Raw genomic sequence first — 19826 nt, forward strand, 5'->3', positions numbered from 1 at the left:
GGGGGACCGCAGACCCCAGACCCCTCCCCCTGCAGGACCCCGCCCCCTGCCGGACCCCGCCCCCTTCCAGACCCCTCCGTGTGCCCCCCACCCCCACTGTCCCCTCCCCACACCCCCGCGGGACAATTCCCCCTCTTCTTCCCGCCCTGATCCCCCCGGGGGAGGACCCCCCTACCTGGCCCCTCTTTGGGATGGGATCCCCCTCGCCTCGCCCCTCCCCCATGGGATGGGGACCCCCCCAGGAAAGGGGGGACCCCCAAGTTAGGACCCTTTATGGGATGAGACCCCCCCCCTCCCATGGCAGGAGGTCACATCGGGACCCCGAGCGCAGCACCGGGACAGCCCCGCCCCGCGGGGACAGGGAGGGGACGCGGTGGCCGTGGGGACACGGCAGCATCGCCGCTTCCCTGCCGGGGGTGGCCGCCGTGGCTGTCACCGTCCCGACCCCGGCAAAGGTCACCGGGAGCCACCGCGCCGCTCCCACCGTGCCGGGAAATCCGGCCTGGGGGGGGGCTGCAGGATGTCCTGTGTCCCCCGCCCCGTGTCCCCGCGCCCCTGAGCCGTGTCACCGGCGCTGGAAAGAGTGACGGCAGCAGCGACACCGCGGGCAGCGACCCTCCCTGTCCCCATCCCGTGTGGCCATCCCCTGTCCCCAATCCCTGTCCCGTGTCCCCATCCCTGCCCCAATCCCTGTCCCCATCCTTTGTCCCCTGTCCCCATCCCTGTCCCCAGTCCCTGCCCCAATCCCCTGTCCCCATCCCGTGTGGCCATCCCCTGTCCCCAATCCCTGTCCCGTGTCCCCATCCCTGCCCCAATCCCTGTCCCCATCCTTTGTCCCCTGTCCCCATCCCTGTCCCCAGTCCCTGCCCCAATCCCCTATCCCCAGTCCCCATCCCGTGTGGCCACCCCCTGTCCCCAATCCCTGTCGCCATCCCTGTCCCCTGTCCCCACCCCTGTCCCCACGCCGGCCCCGCCCCTCGCGCCCCCGGTGACACCGATGACGTCACGGCGCGGTGTCATTGCCCCCAAAGGCCACGAGGTGACGCCATTGACCCAAAGATGCTCGATGGGGCTGGGGAGGGGGGTGTTGGGGGCCATCGGGGACCCCCCAAGCCCAACCCCCGCGGCTGTGGCAGGGCCGGGGGACACGCGGGGACTCCCGGGGACACTGCCGGGCTCCGGGACCCCCCCCAGCCTTTTCGGGGAACACGCGGAGAAAACCCTTCAGCGCTGGGGGGGTCACGGAGGGGCGTGGGCGGCACCCCCAGCCCTGTGGGGGACACTCGAGGGGTCCTGTGCTCAGCCCTGGGTGACACTCCCCCGGGTGCCCCAGAACAGCCACCTCTGCCCCTCCCCCAGTGCCCCAGCTCCCCCAAAGTGACCCCCCAGCCCCTCCCCAGCCCGGAGCTCCCGGATTTGGGGTTCCGCAGGAGCCAGCCCGGCCCGGCAGCTCCAGAGCTCCCAGTCCCAGACTGGTCGGGGACTGGCCGGACCCGCTCCCCCTCCAGCCCGGCTCCCCCGCTGCCCTCCCCGGCCTCCAGCTCCACAACCGGCTTTTCCTGCCGCAGATGCCGCTCCCGGCGGGGCCCAGCCCTGGCGACAGCCCGGCTGGAGGGCGACAGCCAGGCTGGGGACCTGCGGATGGCCCAGCGGCTCCTGGGGACCCTGGGAACCTCCCAGGGAATCCCGGCGTAGCTCCCAGGGCTGGGCTGGGCTGCTCCCAGACACTTCTGTCCCCTCGCAATGAATTCCTGGAATCCCCAGCCACAATTCCCACGTGGGAAGCGAGGCTGTGCTGTTCCCCCAGCTCCGGGGTCACGCTTGGCCTCCTGCAGAGCCCCCTGCTCCCCCTGGGCATTCATCCCTGCTCTCTTTATTTCTGCCGATCTGTTTCTATTATTTCCATTCCTTTCTATTTCTATTTCTGTCGTTTTTCTGTTCTCACTCTTATTCCTGTTCCTGTTCTTTCCTATTCCTACTTCTAATCCTCTTCCGACTCATATTCCTGTTCTTCCTATGCATTCTTATTCCCCTTCCTATGCATTCCTATTCCTATTTATCAGCACTCCTATTCTTAATCCTATTCCTATTTATCCCTGTTCGTATTCCTATCCTATTAGAATTCCTGTTCCCGTTCTCATTCCCATTTCCCTCTTCCCATTCTCTCTCCTTTCTCATTCCTGCTCCTTTCCTATTCCCCATTTTTCTCCCTCTTCCCCCGCGGTTCCGGAGATGTCGGGACTCGAACCCTTGGCTCGGGCGGTTCTGGCGGTGCCGGGACTCGAACCCTTGGCTCGGGCGGTTCCGGCGGTACCGGGACTCGAACCCTTGGCCCGGAGGTTCCGGCGGTACCGGGACTCGAACCCTTGGCCCGGCAGTTCCGGAGGTACCGGGACTCGAACCCGCGGCTCGAGCGGTTCTGGCGGTGCCGGGACTCGAACCCTTGGCCCGGAGGTTCCGGCGGTACCGGGACTCGAACCCTTGGCCCGGCAGTTCCGGCGGTACCGGGACTCGAACCCGCGGCTCGAGCGGTTCTGGCGGTGCCGGGACTCGAACCCGCCGCCCCCGGGGCGCGACGCAGTTCCCGCCGTGGCCGCCAGGCGGAGCCGTTGCCCCGCGCCGCGGGCCGGGCCGGGGGGGACCAGGGGGGCACCGTGGGGACAATGCTGGGGGGGGGGGGGGACACTACACACAGGGGACAGCAGGGGACACACGGGGGACAGGAGGGGACAGCCCCGCCGGGGTCACGGACCCAGCCCCCTCCCAGCCCCCCGGTTCTTGTCAGGAGTAGTCCCTGCCCCCAGAAGCAGAGACCCCTCCTCAAAAAAAAAGCCCCCCTTGCCAAGCCCCGGTGCCCCCCGGACAGCCCGGCGGGTGGCCGGGGGGGAACCAGGGCTGGCCCGGGACCCCCGGCTGGGTCACGGTGCTGGGGGTCCTTGGGGCAGCAGAGGGGCCACGGCTCTGAGTGGGGGTGAGACAGGGGCACAGACCCCCGGGAGTGTCCCCCCAAAATCAGGGCTTGTCACTGCCCCGGGGTGCCCCCAGCGCGGGGGGAGCGTGGCAGGGTTGGGGGTACGAGAGGATCCTCCGGGGGGCTCTGCCTGGGGGGTGGTGTTGGACTGGGGGACGCTGTTGGGAGAAGGTGGGAGCAGGGGAGAAGTGGGGGGCCACAAACAAACCCCTAAAGCCCCCAGCCCCAAGCAGAGATCCGTCCCAGTCCCGAACCCCAACCCCCATTTCCTTGCCCCACAACAAACACCCCCAAACACTCCTCCAAAAAATCCCCCCACAGCCCCAAAGTCCCCTTGTAAACAGCCCCGTCCTGCCCCCCACAGTGTCCCCTGTGTCCCCAGGACCCCCCTCCTGCAGACAGGACCCTGCACTCTATTTATTCCCTCACCCTCCTTCACCCACTCTTTGTTGTTTCTTGAGAGACAGAAAGAAAAAAGAAAAAAAAAAAAAAAAAGAAGAAGAAGAAGAAGAGAGAGAGAGAGAGAGAGGAAAAAAAAAAAAAAACCCACACAGGAGGAGGCAGGAGCCTATTTTGCCTCCCAGGCAATATTTCTGGAGCCAATCGGAATGCGCACCCACCCTGCCCTGCTCCCTAATTAAAGGCTTTAAGCAGGCGGCCGGGGCCGGAGGTTTGGGCACAGTCTCTCGGTGGCTCCTCGCGAAGCAGCCGCAGCGGCGGATCCCGCTCGGGGCGCTCCAGGCCGCGGCCGCCGCCAGGTTGGGGGGGTCCCCGGCGCGGGCAGGCTGCTGCCCCCTCCCCACTGCCCGCCATGAGCGGCTCTTTCGATAAGAAGCTCTCCAGCATCCTGACGGACCTCTCGGGCTCGCTGAGCTGCCATGCAGCCTCCAAGGACTCTCCCACCCTGCCGGAGTCCTCGGTCACCGACCTGGGCTACTACACGGGCCAGCACGACTACTACCCGGGCCAGTCGTACGGGCAGCCCGTGGGCCACTACCCCTACCCCCAGTTCAACCTCAACGGCATCGGCGCGGCCGGCACCTACTCGCCCAAATCCGAGTATTCCTACAGCCCCTCGTACCGCCAGTACGGGCACTTCAGGGAGCAGCAGCTCCCGGCGCAGGAGGCAGGTACGGACCGAGCGGGGGGACCGGGGGGACCGGGGGGACCGGGGGGACCGGGGGGACCGGGGCCGTGCCCGCCCCGCTGCTCCCGAGGGGCTCCGGAGGGGCCTTGGTGGGGTTTTACACCCGGGAGCTCTGTGGGGTTTTTACCCCGGGGTCTGTGAGGTTTTACCCCCAATTTTTGTGGGGTTTTACACCCGGGCTCTGTGGGGTTTTACACCCGGGCTCAGTGAGGTTTTACCCCCAATTTTTGTGGGGTTTTACACCCGGGCTCTGTGGGGTTTTACCCCCAATTTTTGTGGGGTTTTACATCCGGACTCTGTGGGGTTTTACCCCCACTCTTTATGGGGTTTAACCCCCAGGCGCTGTAGGGTTTTACCCCCCGATCTTTGTGGGGTTTTGCCCCTCCGGAGTGTCCCCGGCCTTTGTGAGGTTTCAACCCCCCGGGCTTTGTGGGGTTTTGCCCCTCCGGGTGTCCCCGCCTTGGGGACAGGGGGCTGCTGGCGGCTCTCGGGGCTCAGCCATTCCCCTGGGGACGGATCCGCGCTGGATGCAGAGTCCGGGACACGTCCCGGGAGTGTCCCAGAGGCTGTGGCAGGGGACGGGGCAATGCCAGCACCCCGAGCGGGATGACAGCGAGCTGGGCACGGGGTGGCAGCGAGCTGGGGACGGGGTGGCTGCCCTGGGAGCCCTTCACGCCTCACCCTGCGCCCTCCCGCAGTGTCCGTGAAGGAAGAGCCGGAGCCCGAGGTGCGGATGGTCAACGGGAAGCCCAAGAAGATCCGCAAGCCCCGCACCATCTACTCCAGCTACCAGCTGGCCGCCCTGCAGCGCCGCTTCCAGAAGGCGCAGTACCTGGCGCTGCCCGAGCGCGCCGAGCTGGCGGCGCAGCTGGGGCTCACCCAGACCCAGGTGAGGCTGATCCCCCCTCCCCCGACACCCCAAATCCCCCCCGCGGGCAGCAGAGGGGGAGCCGGAGCTGCCACCCCCCCGTAAATCCTGGATTTGGGACGGGCTCGGCTCTCGGGGGGGTCACAGGGATGGAGTTCTCCACTTGCTGCGAGTTGTGGGGTCCCTGGGTGAGATTTCCCTGTTGGAGCAGATCCGAGGGAAAGGTGGAGAGGCAGCAGGGAGAGGGGACCTCAGCCGTGCCCCACTCGGCAGTTTTGGGGTTTATCCCATTCCCTCACTCTGCCACGGGGTTTGGGGCCGGATCCTGCCCTGGCACCATCCCGGGACAGTCCCGGGTCAGGGCACACCCGCTGTCCCAGGAATGTGGGACACCGAGTCCCGGCCGCTCGGGATGGGGCTCTCGGGACACCCCAACCCCACAGCAGCTCCTGACCCCAAAACCTGCCAGAACGGGGACCTGAGCCTCCCTGCTCCTACCGCCCAGACTTCCCAAGGTTTCCCCCGGCCCTGGCTGCCCCATCCCGCTCGGTTCGTGCAGGGAGAAGGGATTTGGGGACCGGTTCCACGCCCGCTGTCCCCAGCGCTGGGGTGGCCCTGCAGGCTGGACTGGAAGAGCCGGGACGTGCGGGATGGGCTTTTCCTCCTCCCGCGAGTCGCCCGCGTTCGGGGCCAAACCCTCTTGGGGCTCTTGGGGTCCTGCGTGGCGCGGGGACAAATCGTCCCCTTGGCTCTGCGGGTGGGAGGGCAGCGCGCTGTCCCCGCTGTCCCCGCCGTCCCCGCAGCCGCGACTCCCCCGCGCCCCATCGCGGTGCCCTCCCTGCCTCGGGGCCGGCGCCGGCGCCCTTGTGCCGCCCTTGGCCTTCCTCCTCCTCCCTTGGGCGATGAAGCAATCGGGGACACTCGGCAAAGGGCTGACGGAGCGCGTCACCCGCTCCCAGAGGGACATCCTGTTTGGGTGACAAGCAGCGCCACCCCCGCCCCTCGCCCAGGGCCAAGGGCGTCCAGCGCCGCCTCGCCCAGCGCGGGGACGCTCCCGACGCCCGGCGTGTGGCGTGACGGGCTCCTCGTGACGCCCGTGTCCCCAGAGGGGTCTCTGTGACACCCGCTGTCACGTGGGTGCTGTCCCCAGAGCACGGGGTGTCCCTGTCCATGGATGTCCACGATGTGTCCATGGTGTGCCCATGTCCGTGGAGTGTCCATGTCCCTGCCCATGGTGTGCCCATGTCCGTGATGTGTCCGTGTTTTCCACAACACTCACACCAAGGGTGACATCCCCTGTGTCCCATGACGCCCCTGTCCCGAGGAGTTTCCTGCCATGCACTGTGTGGGGTCTCTGTGATGTCCCTTCCCGTGGTGCCTCATGTGTCACCTGTGTCCCTTGTCCCTTCCTACATGCCAGAGTGTGCCTAGGGTCACCATGACCCCCATGTCCCTCCCCATGACTCTGAGGTCACTGTGACCCCCATGTCCCTCCCCGTGTCTCTGAGGTCCCTGTGACCCCCATGACCCTGCTGTGACCCCCGTGACCCCCATGACCCTTCCCATTACTCTGAGGTCCCTGTGACCCCCATGACCCTACTGTGACCCCCATGTCCCTCCCCATGTCTCTGAGGTCACTGTGACCCCCATGACCCTACTGTGACCCCCATGTCCCTCCCCATGTCTCTGAGGTCTCTGTGACCCCCATGTCCCTCCCCGTGTCTCTGAGGTCACTGTGACCCCCATGTCCCTACTGTGACCCCCATGTCCCAGGCTCATTCCAGTGCCCAGGGAGGTCCCCTGTGACCCCAACATCCCTTCCTGTATTTCTGGGCTGCCCGTGACCCCCCTGTCCAGTGTCCTTACGATCCAAACCACGCCATCCCTGTCCCCTCCCCTCTCCCCCATTCCTCCCATTCCTGTGCCAGTCCTGACCCTTTTCCTGTCCCAATCCCACCCTCCCTCTCCTTTCCCCTCTCTCTGACCCTTTTCCTGTCCCCATCCCACCCTCCCTCTCCTTTCCCATCTCTCTGACCCATTTCCTGTCTCCATCCCACCCTCCATTCCCTTTCCCCTCTCTCTGACCCTTTCCCTGTCCCCATCCCACTCTCCATTCCCTTTCCCCTCTCTCTGACCCTTTCCCTGTCCCCATCCCACCCTCCATTCCCTTTCCCATCTCTCTGACCCTTTCCCTGTCCCCATCCCACCCTCCATTCCCTTTCCCATCCCTCCGACCCTTTCCCTGTCCCCATCCTACCCTCATGCTCCCCTTCCCATCTCTCTGACCCTTTCCCTGTCCCCATCCCACCCTCCCTCTCCCTTTCCCATCTCTCTGACCCTTTTCCCTGTCCCCATCCCACCCTCCCTCTCCCTTTCCCATCCCTCTGACCTTTCCCTGTCCCCATCCCACCCTCCTGCTCCCTTCCCAGCTCTCTGACCCTTTCCCTGTCCCCATCCCACCCTCCATTCCCTTTCCCATCCCTCTGACCCTTTCCCTGTCCCCATCCCACCCTCCATTCCCTTTCCCCTCTCTCTGACCCTTTCCCTGTCCCCATCCCATCCTCCATTCCCTTTCCCATCTCTCTGACCCTTTCCCTGTCCCCATCCCACCCTCCTGCTCCTTTCCCATCTCTCTGACCCTTTCCCTGTCCCCATCCCACCCTCCATTCCCTTTCCCATCCCTCTGACCCTTTCCCTGTCCCCATCCCACCCTCCATTCCCTTTCCCAGCTCTCTGACCCTTTCCCTGTCCCCATCCCACCCTCCATTCCCTTTCCCATCCCTCTGACCCTTTCCCTGTCCTCATCCCACCCTCCTGCTCCTTTCCCATCCCTCTGACCCTTTCCCTGTCCCCATCCCACCCTCCATTCCCTTTCCCCTCTCTCTGACCCTTTCCCTGTACCCATCCCACCCTCCATTCCCTTTCCCATCTCTCTGACCCTTTTCCTGTCCCCATCCCACCCTCCTGCTCCCTTTCCCATCCCTCTGACCCTTTTCCTGTACCCATCCCACCCTCCTGCTCCCTTTCCCATCTCTCTGACCCTTTCCCTGTCCCCATCCCACCCTCCATTCCCTTTCCCATCTCTCTGACCCTTTTCCTGTCCCCATCCCACCCTCCATTCCCTTTCCCATCTCTCTGACCCTTTCCCTGTCCCCATCCCACCCTCCATTCCCTTTCCCATCTCTCTGACCCTTTTCCTGTCCCCATCCCACCCTCCATTCCCTTTCCCATCCCTCTGACCCTTTCCCTGTCCCCATCCCACCCTCCTGCTCCCTTTCCCATCTCTCTGACCCTTTCCCTGTCCCCATCCCACCCTCCTGCTCCCTTCCCATCTCTCTGACCCTTTCCCTGTCCCCATCCCACCCTCCCTCTCCCTTCCCATCTCTCTGACCCTTTTCCTGTCCCCATCCCACCCTCCATTCCCTTTCCCCTCTCTCTGACCCTTTCCCTGTCCCCATCCCACCCTCCATTCCCTTTCCCATCTCTCTGACCCTTTTCCTGTCCCCATCCCACCCTCCATTCCCTTTCCCATCCCTCTGACCCTTTCCCTGTCCCCATCCCACCCTCCATTCCCTTTCCCAGCTCTCTGACCCTTTCCCCTCCTCCCCCCAGGTGAAGATCTGGTTCCAGAACCGGCGCTCCAAGTTCAAGAAGCTCTACAAGAACGGCGAGGTGCCGCTGGAGCACAGCCCCAACAACAGCGACTCCATGGCCTGCAACTCGCCGCCGTCGCCGGTGTGGGACAGTCCCGGCTCCGCCCGGACCCCGCTGCCGCAGCCGCTGCCCTACAGCTCCTCTCCGGGCTTCCTGGAGGAGCACAACCCCTGGTACCACCCCCAGAACCTCAGCGGCCCCCACGGACCCCCCCAGGCGCAGGCGGCCCCCCCGATGCACCACCCGTCCCCCGGGCCCCCCAGCACGGGCGCCGTGTACTGACGGGCACCGAGGGCTCAGAGACGCTGCACAACTCCTTGGCCTCCTTTTTTGCACCCCCCCGAACCCGCCCCGGTTTTGTCTCTTGATTTTTTTTTTCCTAAAAAAAATACAACCCCCCAAAAAAACCAACAACAAGACACCAAAGGAAAGGACCCCCCCTCCCCGCGCCCACCCCTAGAAATCCTCGCCCCGCTCATCTCAGGAACCAGAGGACTGCAAAGGCTGCGAACCCGGCGCAGGAAAAGCTGGAAAATCCTTCTGTGCTTTTTGAATTTCCCAATTTTTCCATCACCCTCCCTCACTCCCCAGCCCGGAGATCCTCACCCCAACCCCTCGCCGGAGTTTTGCCCGTCGGGGTGACCCCGCTGAGCGACCCCGGACCCCGCCGGGGCGGAGGAGCCGTGTCACCGCTGTCGCGACTGTCCCCAGCGGAGGGGGAGGTGCTTGGCCCTGGCTCCGGAATTAGGGGCGGTTTTGGGGGTCACGGGACCCTCACCCCAGCCGGAATCACCCGGGACGATGCTCAGACCAGAAGGTGGTGATTTAAAATTCAATAAAAAAAAGCGGGTGGGGGTTGGGGGGAGGTGGTGGCGGGGGGGTGTGGGGAGGGAAATATTTTAATATTTAAGCAGTTCAGGAATGGTTTTAAGTTATTGTTTGAAGAGAAAAACTCGCGTTCATCTCCGTTTTCTGGCTGTGCCTCCAGCTGTGGGTAAAGGAACGGCGAAAATGCCTCTTTTTTAAGGAAATCGACGACTTATTTTAAAGGAAAAAAAAATAACCGAGCTCTTTCCTATTTTTTAAGAGAATAACGCTATTTTTTTAAGCAGAAAGTGCCGTTTTAAGGAGTGTTCATAGTGTTGTACAGTCCCGGGGATTTATTTATGTTGCCTTCTATAAATAGGGGTGTTTTGGGGGGAAAAAAAGGGAGTGTACATAAGGTTCGTTTGTATAAAGTTGTTCCAAACCAAACTGGTTTCGGTCTGTGTTTTTTTTTTTTTTAATTTTGTCTACAATTTTCCTTTTTTCCTAAGGAAAATCCCCCCTCCCCCCCGGTTGATGGGAACCCCCCTCGGGTGTCCCTGAGTGTCCTTTGCTCCTTCCCAAAGCCGGGCTGGAAATGTTCATGAATAAAAGTTCGGAATTTAAAGCTCCAAATTCCGTTTTTCCCCCGGTTTCAGGAGGGTTTTGGGGTTTTTCCACCTTGGGAAATGTGGATTTAAACCCCATTGTTGGGGGACAGCTGGGCACGGGGTGGCACCGGGTGATGTCGCCTCATCCCAAACCCCCCTTTGTCCTGCTGAGAGGGAATTCGGGGCAGGAAAAGGAATTTTTTTCCGGGTTTTCAGAGCATTCCCCAAAGGGCCGCGGGATCCCGGCGCTTCCCTCCCGCTGCTCCGACTGGGACCAGTGAGCTCCCAGCGCCGCAGACTGGGAGGGCGCCCGCGCTGTCCCCATGTCCCTTTTGGGGACAACCAGGTGGGGCCAGGACAATCCCTCCCAAGACCCCAAAATCCCAAAATCCCGTGGGATTCCCTGCGGAGAGGTGCCGGCCCCGCGGCGCCGTGGGCTTGGGGCGCTCCCAAGAGCCCCAGCGGGGTGTCCAGGGCGGTGGTGGCCCTGTCCTGTTGTCCCCGGTGTCCCCCTCGCCGTGTCAGGGCTGTGGGGTCCCCATCACCCCCGATGGCCGCGGGGACCCCAAACCCCGCTCCGTTCCCCTGGGGAGGCTCCAGCGCCACAGCTCGGGGCGCTCCCGGCTCTCAGTGTCCCCAGGCGTGTCCCCAGACGTGTCCCCAGACGTGTCCCCACGTCCCCCGCTCCCAAACCCACGCAGGGACAAACTCCCACCTCGCCCCCAAATCCCCCCACAAGCCCCAAATCCCCGTTCCCAGTCCCACGGGAGGAGGAGGAACCGGAGCCGGGAGCTCCAACCGGGAAGTTTCGGTTTAGTTTTTATTTATTTATTTTCTAAAATCTAATTTTTTTTTTTTCATTTAGAGGAGGAGGAAAAAAAAAAAAAACAAAACCAAAAACCCAGGAAGGCGGCGGGTTACATATCCAGGGATTATGTAAATCCCGGGTGCCGCGCTGCCCACGGCCGGGCGCCAACGCCGCTCCCAGCGCTGCCTGCGCACCGCGCTGGCCCGGGAACGCACGGGACAAACCGGGGGTGCTCTGGGACAAACCTGGGGGGCTCCAGGACAAACCTGTGGGACTCCAGGACAAGCCTTGGGAGCGCCGGGACAAACCTGGGGGACTCCAGGACAAGCCGGGGTCTTCGGGACAAACCGGGGGAGCTCCGGGACAAACCTGGGGGGCTCCGGGACAAACCTGTGGGACTCCAGGACAAACCTGGGGGGCTCCGGGACAAACCTGGGGGGCTCCGGGACAAGCCTGGGGGGCTCCGGGACAAACTTGAGGAGCTCCAGGACAAATCTGGGGGGCTCCGGGACAAACCTGGGGGGCTCCAGGACAAATCTGGGGGGCTCCAGGACAACCCGGGGTCTTCGGGACAAACCTGGGGGACTCCAGGACAAGCCTTGGGGGGGCTCCGGGACAAACCGGGGGGGCTCCGGGATAAACTTGAGGAGCTCCGGGAAGAACTTGAGGAGCTCCGGGACAAACCTGGGGGGCTCCAGGACAAGCCTGGGGGGCTCCGGGACAAACCTGGGGGGTCCGGGACAAACCTGGGGGCTCCGGGACAAACCTGGGGGCTCCGGGACAAACCTGGGGGGTCCGGGACAAACCTGGGGGCTCCGGGACAAGCCTGGGTGGGCTCCGGGACAAACCTGGGGGGCTCCAGGACAAACCGGGGGGGCTCCGGGACAAACTGGGGGGCTCCGGGACAAACCTGGGGGGCTCCAGGACAACCCTTGGGGTCGGGGAGCTCCCCCAGCCCCCCCCGTCCTGCCCTCCAGAGGGTCCCCCGGGGTCCTGTCCCCCTTTTGTCCTCCCTCACCCCCTCCCCAGCCCCCCGGGGGTCACCCCCAGCTCCTCCCGCAGCTGTCCCAGCCCCAGGAGACCCCAAAAAGCGGCTGCGGGAGCCCGAGACCCCTCCCGGGCCAGGCTCGGTGTGCCGGCACGCTCCCGAAATGGGAATGGGAACGGGAATGGGGACGGGAATAGGGATGGGAATGGGAATGGGAATGGGAATGGGAATGGGAATGGGAATGGGAATGGGAATGGGAATGGAACAGAAACGGGAACGGGAACGGAAACGGGAACGGGGATGGGAATGGGGATGGGGATGGGGATGGGAATGGGAATGGGAATGGGAATGGGGATGGGAATGGGAATGGGAATGGGAATGGGAATGGGAACAGGAATGGGAATGGGAATGGGAATGGGAATGGGGATGGGAATGGGAATGGGGATGGGAATGGGGACGGGGATGGGAATGGGGATGGGAATGGGGAATGGGGAATGGGGACGGGAATGGGAATGGGGAATGGGGAATGGGAATGGGGATGGGAATGGAACAGAAACGGGAACGGGAACGGGAACGGAAACGGGAACGGGGATGGGAATGGGAATGGGAATGGGGATGGGAATGGGAATGAGGAATGGGGAATGGAACGGAAACGGGAATGGGGATGGGAATGGGGATGGGAACGGGAATGGGAACAGGAAGGGGAACCACGGGCAGGGTCCCAGCACAGGGCTGGGGACATCCCCCCACTGTCCCCAGCATTCCTGTCCTGTCCTGGCACAGGCACGTAACCACCTCCCCTCGCCATCCCAGTTGTCCCAGTTATCCCAGTTACCCCTGGGGACAGTGGGGACAGCCCCGGGATGGCAGGGCCCGGCTTCTGTGGGTCCCAGCGCGGGGGTGGCAGTGCCGGGGGTGGCAGTGACAGGTGTGACAGTGCCAGGTGTGGCAGTGACGGGGTGGCAGTGACAGGGGTGGCAGTGCCGGGGGTGACAGTGCTGGGGGTGACAGTACCAGGGGTGGCAGTGCCAGGGGTGGCAGTGACAGGAATGGCAGTGACAGGAATGGCAGTGTCGGGGGTGGCAGTGCCGGGGGTGACAGTGCCAGGGGTGACAGTACCAGGTGTGGCAGTGCCGGGGGTGACAGTGCCAGGGGTGACAGTACCAGGTGTGGCAGTGCTGGGGGTGACAGTGCCAGGGGTGACAGTGACAGGAGTGGCAGTGACAGGAATGGCAGTGACAGGAATGGCAGTGCCGGGGGTGGCAGGGCCGGGGGTGGCAGTGCCAGGGGTAGCAGTGACAGGTGTGACAGCGCCAAGTGTGGCAGTGCCGGGGGTGACAGTGCGAGGGGTGGCAGTGCCGGCGGTGGCAGTGCCCCGTCCCCCGCTGTCCCCCCGGACCCAGCAGAGCCCTCCCAGCGCGCACTCGGCTCCTGCCCCGTTGCGACACCTGCAGCCCTTGCGTCACCCGGTGCCAGCCCCGGGAGCGGGGGCAGCGCCCGCCCACGGCCCGGCCTGGCAGCCCCAGCCCTGGAGCCGGGCCCGGCCCAGCCTCGGCTCACCCGGAGCCACGCCGGAGTCATGGCCCCGCAGCTGGGACCGCACCACCCCTTAGGGGGTCTGTCCCCATCACGCCGGGATGTCCTGATGGGCACACGGAGGTGACACCGCGGCCCAAAGCCACCCCCTTCCCTAAATCCTCGGTAGGGAGGGTGGGCTCCATCCTCCGGGAAAATCCCACTGGGAGCATCACCCACCACGGCTGGCCATGGATCCTGGCCAGGCTCTGCCCTGGGCTCTACAGCCCCTGGGGACAGCTGGGGACACCCGTCCCGTGGGATCAGCACCCTGGGGACATCCATGCTGTGGGATCAGCACCCTGGGGACAGCTGGGGACACCCATCCTGTGGGATCAGCACCCTGGGGACACCCATCCCATGGGATCAACACCGTGGGGACAGCTGGGGACACCCATCCCGTGGGATCAGCACCCTGGGGACACCCATCCCATGGGATCAACACCGTGGGGACAGCTGGGGACATCCATCCCATAGGATCAGCACCCTGGGGACACCCATCCCGTGGGATCAGCACCCTGGGGACACCCGTCCTGTGGGATCAGCACCCCAGCGCCCTCGACTGAGGGACTGGAGCTGCCAGGGTGGCCGGGAATGGGGACAGGGGGGTCCCCAGTGCCACCAGCCCTGGACAGGCTCCCATGTCCACCCCAGCCCCCATCCCTGCCCTCGATCCCGACCCCTCAGGTGGGATCTGGGGATAACCCTGGCCCTGAAGGTGCAAAAAGGTGCAAAACTAGGGCAGGTCCTGGAAGGGGGCAGGGGATCAGGGAGTGAGAATATCAGGAACCAGGATCACAGAATGGGAATATCGGGGGCCAGGATCGCAGAATGGGAATATCGGGGGCCAGGATCATGGGATGGGAATATCAGGGGCCAGGATGGTGGGGTGTTTGTGCCTGGGGGGCAGGAGCTGCTGCCCCTCAGCCAGGGGAGCCCCAGGGGGGTCTGGCCCCACTGCAGGGCACAAACACGGAGTAGGGTTGGGAAAAGGGAGAAATAACGACATGGAAAGGAAGGGAAATGACAAGGATGTATTTTCCAGCCGGGTTCTGGCCTCTGGAAGCACAAAGCCAAACCCACAGAGGGAAATCCCCCCCTGCTCCCAAACGCCCTCCTGGCTCCCAGGGCCGGGTGTCTGTGGGGGCACCGGGCAGGGACCCGGGCTCAGCTGGGGTCCCCAGCCTGGCCCGTGTCCCCCTGCCCTCCCACTGCCACCCCTGCTGGGGCAGACAGCTCTGAACTGCCCCAAAATCCCCGCAGGAGGGGCTGGGAGTGCCCCGCAAGCCCTGGGCCCACAATTCCTGTAACTGGGCTCCATTTGGGGGGGGGGGACACAGCCCCAGCCCCTGAGCCTGCACCCCCAACCCCTCTGGGCTGCTTTCCCAGGCACTGGGAGAGCCTGAGGATCTGGATGGAAGCGGGGGCACCCCAAAGTGCAGAGGAGCAGAACCGAGTCATGTTCAGCCTGTTTATAAACGGCGGCACAACCAATAACCCACAGAATTTATAAATAAAGTCAGGCCGGGGGGCCGGGACTGCCCAGCCCCTCCTGGGGTCCCCCTGCCCCCTGTCCATGATTGGGGGGACCCCGAGGCCGAGTCCTGTCCCACTGGGATGGCGCACAAGGCGCGGGGTCACAGCAGAGGGTGACAGAGCAGGACATGCCCGGGCTCCTGCCGATCCTTGTCACCTTCTTCCTCCTCTTCTTCCTCCTCCTCCATCAGCTGGGTTTCCCCAGGGCTTCGCTGGGCTCCCAGTCCCCGGGGGGGCAGAGGCAGAGCGTCCCCCCCAGTGTCCCTCAGTGACCCTCGGTGTCCCTCCGGATGTGGCGGCGCTGGAGCGGTGGCAGTGTCACATCATGGGGGCCCTGGGGATGGCGTCCTGCGGGTGGGGCTGGTACCAGGCCCCGAAGCTGTTGATGTAGCCCCCGGGGGGCAGCGGGGGACCCTTGCCCGGCCCGGGGAGGTCCCAGAGCGGGGGGAGGCCGGGGGAGCAGGGGGACAGGGCGGGGACGCTGTGCGGGGTCTGCTCCCCCTCGGGGGCACCCGGGCCCTGCTTCATGATCTTCTTGTACTTGGAGCGCTTGTTCTGGAACCAGATCTTCACCTGGGGGCAGAGAGAGGGGGGTGAGGGGGGAGCAAGAGGCCAACACGCCCTAAACCCCCACCTTTAACCATTTCAGACCCCCCGGCCCCCTTGACCCTATTCCTGCTGGGGTCTGGGGCACGACGCGGGCTGGGACCCCAACCCTTCCCAAGGCACCTCTGCGGGGGGAGGGAGATTGTGGGGAGAGGCCCCCGGGGCTGGGAGAGCCAGGCAGAGTCCCCGGGAGTGTCCCCAGGTCCCCCAGCCCGTGCCAGCCCCGCCGGGAGCCGGTGCCGGGGCTGGGCCGGGCCCTGCTCATTCCTCCCCACGGTCCCCCCCGCGCTGCCGGCAGGTTCCCACTTGTCTCCTCTTCCCCGGCTTTATGAGCTCGCTTCGCCCCTGGCTCCGGGGCTGCACCGCTGCCGCCTGCCTGTCTCTCCCCATCGCCTTCAAAAACCCACTCGCCCCGTCCCGCGGCCCGGGGCCGCCCAGCGCCGGGCACGGCCGGGCCGCCAGCCAGGCTCCGGGGCTGGGAAAGTCCCGCTGCCGCTGGGAGGTGCGGGCAGGGGCGCCCCAAACCCGAGCCCTGCGGGCCCACCGGCGCCAGCTCCCCCGCCGCGGCACGGCTCGGCTCGGCTCGCTTCCAGACGGGCACGGCCCCGCAGCCGGAGCCGGCCCGGTGGGCGCACGGCTCGTCCCGGTGGCCCCGCGGTGGGCCGGGCCGGGCGGTACCGGGGTCTGGGCCGTACCTGGGTCTGGGTGAGCCCCAGCTGCGCCGCCAGCTCGGCGCGCTCGGGCAGCGCCAGGTACTGCGTCTGCTGGAAGCGCTGGTTCAGCGCCTGCAGCTGCAGGCTCGAGTAGATGGTCCGGGGCTTCCGCAGCTTTTTGCCCTTCCCGCCGAGCCGCAGCTCCCCGTTGGACACGGCCGGCGGCTTCTCGGCCTCTGCGGAGGGGGAGAGAGGAGCCACGGTCCATCAGACACACCGAGAGGCTAAAAAATCACTCAAAACCACCCAAAAACCACCCCAAACCATCCCAAACCATCCCAAAACACCCCAAACCATCCCAACACACCCCAAAACCATCCCAAACCATCCCTGCAGCTACTGGGGGGGTGTCTGTGGAAGGGAGGGGGGATAACTGGGGGAGCTGCTCTTCTCTGGTGTTTAAACCTCGGGGAAAGCAAAAGGAAGGGAAGGATGGGAGCGTTCAGCCAATGCCACTGTCCAGGTCCAGCAGCACGTGGGACACGGGCCTCGGCCTGCACCCGGCTGGGGGGGCCGGGCAGGGATCCCCCGGGGATGGAGGGGCACCAGGATGGACCCCCCCCTGGCCCGGGAGAGCCACCGGGGCACGCTGGGGGTCCCTGGCCCAGCAGCAACCGCCTGGTGTCACCCACAGCTGCTCCCTGTCACCCGGGGAGCACGGCCAGGGCAGGGCTCAGCCGGGCTCGGGACCCCCGGGGCTCAGGGGACGGGATGGGGGTCCCAGGGGGCACCTGGGGGTCTCAGCTGGGAGGGTACCGGCTTATAGGGACTGATGCTCCCCGTGCCCGCTGCTCCTCGAAGCCACCCACGTGTCCCCTGAGGCTCGGGGCGCTCTGGGAGCGGGGGGACACCACCCCCAGCCCCTCCGGCTGCCCCCCAGGACCCCGCACCGAGCCCAGCCCGGCCCAGCCCCGCCGCTGCCCCGGAGCGCTTCCGATGGCTCCATCGCGGCTCTCCGGGCACAGCCCCGGCTCTCCCGGCCGGAGGGTGCCCGGGGCGGGTGCGCGCCCCCCGCGCCCCCCTTACCTGTGTCCTGCAGCCTGGCCCCGGGGGCCGGGGCGTGCGGGGCGCCGGGGGGCGGGTAGGGCAGGTAGGGACCCCCGTGGGGCGGCGGGGGGGCCCCGCCGGGGTACGGGAAGGGCCCGGGCCGGCCGTAGGAGGAGAAGGGTGGGGGGTCGTGCTGCGGGTGGCCGTGCAGGGGGTAGTGCTGGGGGGGGCCGAGCTCTAGGAACGCGGCTTTGGAGGGGTCGGAGCCCAGCAGGGTCTCGGCTACCGAGCTCATGGTCATGGTCCGGCCTGGCCGGGCCGGGCAGTGCCCGCAGCCCCCGCGGCAGAGCCGAGCCGAGCCGAGCCGAGCCGAGCTGAGCCGAGCCGAGCCCCCGCCGCCCCCCGACGGCTCCCGCTGCCGCGGCCCTGGGGATGCCCCGAAAGCCCCGCCCCGCCCCGCCCCCGCAGTGACGTCACGCCCCGGGGCACCCCCTTCACCCCGTGCCCACCCCCCCCTCGTGTATGGGACCCCCTTCGAGGCCACCCCCCACCTGTGCCACCGTGACCCCTCCCAGGGCTGGGGGACACCCCGACCCCTCCCCCCTCCTGGCGGTGTCCCCGGGGCTGGGGGCGACCCTCGTGCAGGGTTTTGGGGGGTGGGTCACCCCTTCTCAGGGCCCCCCGGGGGACACGGGGCAGCCCCGGGAGCAGCGGGGGCGGCTGAGGCCGCTCGGGGGACGGGGGGACACAGCGGGGCCGGACCCGCGCTCCCGGGATGCCGGAGGGGGTGGCACCTCCCGAGCCACCCCCAGGCCCCTTCCCGGTGGGTGACAACCGGCCCAGCCGCGCCCTCCTGGCCTCCGGAGGGGCCTCGGCCCCAGGGGGGGCCCAGCGGGGACAAAACCAGCTCCGGGCCCGGGAGCTGCTGCCACCGCCTTTGGGGACAGCCAGCGGAGCCTCGGCAGTGCCCGTGGCGGGGTCGGAGAGGCTGCGATGGCTTTGGGGACAGCGGGGTGACACAGCGGCAAGGCAGCGCTGTCCCTGCTGCCACCCGAGCTGCCAGGGCGGGAGGAGCGGCCCCGCGGGAGGGGTGACAGTGGCAGGGAGGGTCCCCTGTCCCCAACCCTCCATCAGGCCGGTCCCAGCGCTCCGATATAAATAACCCAGCTCCGGCCGAGCCCGCGACACGCGGGGACCGTGTCCTGCCCCGCGCTCGGGGATAGCCCGGCCTCACCCTCCGCTGCTGCCCTGTGTCCCCAGCCCAGCCCCGGTGGCACCTGGGGCCATTGCCGGGTCCCTCGGGCTGTCCCCTGTCCGCGCGATGACCCTCAGGGACGAGGCGGGTTCCAAATCCCACAACAGCCATAAATTGGGGAGTGGGGCGATGCCTCGGGGGGACACAAAACTCCGGGGACCAACAGGGGATGTCCCCAAGCCCGGCCAGGCCAGAGCGGGGCGGAGCAGCAGCCGGAGGAGAATTCCAGAGGAGAATTCCAGATGTTTGCAGCCCTGCCCGCGCCGCGTGCTCGGGGAGCCGGCCCAGGCGGCACCGAGGGCGAGGAGCGGAGGGAAGGGAAGGGAAGGAAAGCTCCCCTGATCTGCTTTTATCCCGCTCCTCACTTTCCCCGGTGACTCAGCCCCACCGGCTGCGGGGCGGGTGCCGGCTTGCCGGGATCAGCTCCCGCCGGCCCCGCTCCCTCCCGGCTCCTCACCCGGCGCTGGGGGGCACAAAGGGGGGGCTGGGGCTGGGGTGGCATCCCCCTTCCCGTGGGGGATCCCATAAATGTCCCAGAGCTGGATCCGGGGGGACACAAGCCCCCTCCCCAGCCCCTCGTGCTTTCCCACACCTCTGCTGAGAGGTGGATGGAAGAAATATCCATAATTAATAAAAATACTCCAAAATGCCCAGCCTAAAGCAGGGAGCAGAGACCCCTGTGCCAGGCGCTGCAGGACGGTGTCGCCAGGGCTGTTTGGGGACAAGATTTGCCCTCTGGCAGGAGCAGGGGGGACACCCAGGGTTCAATTCCCTGCTGGGGCCAAGGGGCACAGCTGGGTTCCATCAGGGGTGGAAGGAAGGACGGGACCCTCCCCATCCCATTGATCCCATCCCACTGATCCCACTGATCCCATTGATCCCACCCCATCCCATCCCACCGAGTGAGTGGGGAGGGGTCCCCCCATTTGGGGATCTCCAGGGGGGACCCACGAGAAGGGGCAGCCCAGGGGGAGCAGCGGGACGGTGGTGACACCATCCTCATCCTCCTCATCCTCCTCATCCTCCTCATCCTCTGGGTCGGGGGTCTGAAGGCGCCAATCTCAGCCCCGTTCTGAGTGGGGACAGGGACAGGGACAGGGACAGGGACAGGGACAGGGACAGGGACAGGGACAGGGACAGTGACAGGGAAGCCCCGCCTGCTCCAAACCCTTTCGGGAGCGCGGATAAAACTCCAGCTCCCACCCCCGGGCTGTGCAGAGCCCCCGGTCACACCGGGGCTGCTTTGGGAGGATCCCAGGACAGATGCGGGCACGGGGCACGGCCGGCTCGGGTGCCAGCCCGG

The 19826-nt window shown here is 66.0% G+C and overlaps 2 protein-coding genes across 2 annotated transcripts; one reads left to right on the forward strand and one right to left on the reverse strand.

Annotated features, from left to right (window-relative positions):
* The first annotated feature begins 3583 nt into the window (after positions 1 to 3583).
* Positions 3584 to 9894, forward strand: DLX3 (distal-less homeobox 3). Its single transcript, XM_059869472.1, has 3 exons — positions 3584 to 4101; positions 4817 to 5007; positions 8599 to 9894. The coding sequence occupies exons 1-3, from the start codon at positions 3783 to 3785 to the stop codon at positions 8920 to 8922; spliced, it is 834 nt and encodes a 277-aa protein (XP_059725455.1). The 5' UTR covers positions 3584 to 3782; the 3' UTR covers positions 8923 to 9894.
* A 4547-nt stretch (positions 9895 to 14441) lies between these two features.
* Positions 14442 to 17586, reverse strand: DLX4 (distal-less homeobox 4). Its single transcript, XM_059869282.1, has 3 exons — positions 17308 to 17586; positions 16264 to 16457; positions 14442 to 15535 (listed from the first exon to the last, which is right to left on the reverse strand). The coding sequence occupies exons 1-3, from the start codon at positions 17567 to 17569 to the stop codon at positions 15281 to 15283; spliced, it is 711 nt and encodes a 236-aa protein (XP_059725265.1). The 5' UTR covers positions 17570 to 17586; the 3' UTR covers positions 14442 to 15280.
* Between the last annotated feature and the right edge of the window lie 2240 nt (positions 17587 to 19826).

Source organism: Haemorhous mexicanus, chromosome 28, assembly GCF_027477595.1.
Source record: "Haemorhous mexicanus isolate bHaeMex1 chromosome 28, bHaeMex1.pri, whole genome shotgun sequence".
NCBI lineage: Eukaryota > Metazoa > Chordata > Aves > Passeriformes > Fringillidae > Haemorhous > Haemorhous mexicanus.

What these genes read in the sequence shown, in the direction of transcription:
- DLX4 (XM_059869282.1), bottom strand. Translation starts at nt 17,569, where the DNA reads ATGACCATGAGCTCGGTAGCCGAGACCCTGCTGGGCTCCGACCCCTCC. An exon ending in GGCCAGGCTGCAGGACACAG is followed by an intron (nt 16,458 to 17,307) that starts GTAAGGGGGGCG and finishes CCCCCTCCGCAG; the next exon opens with AGGCCGAGAAGCCGCCGGCC. An exon ending in TGGGGCTCACCCAGACCCAG is followed by an intron (nt 15,536 to 16,263) that starts GTACGGCCCAGA and finishes CTCTGCCCCCAG; the next exon opens with GTGAAGATCTGGTTCCAGAA.
- DLX3 (XM_059869472.1), top strand. Translation starts at nt 3,783, where the DNA reads ATGAGCGGCTCTTTCGATAAGAAGCTCTCCAGCATCCTGACGGACCTC. An exon ending in GCTCCCGGCGCAGGAGGCAG is followed by an intron (nt 4,102 to 4,816) that starts GTACGGACCGAG and finishes GCCCTCCCGCAG; the next exon opens with TGTCCGTGAAGGAAGAGCCG. An exon ending in TGGGGCTCACCCAGACCCAG is followed by an intron (nt 5,008 to 8,598) that starts GTGAGGCTGATC and finishes TCCTCCCCCCAG; the next exon opens with GTGAAGATCTGGTTCCAGAA.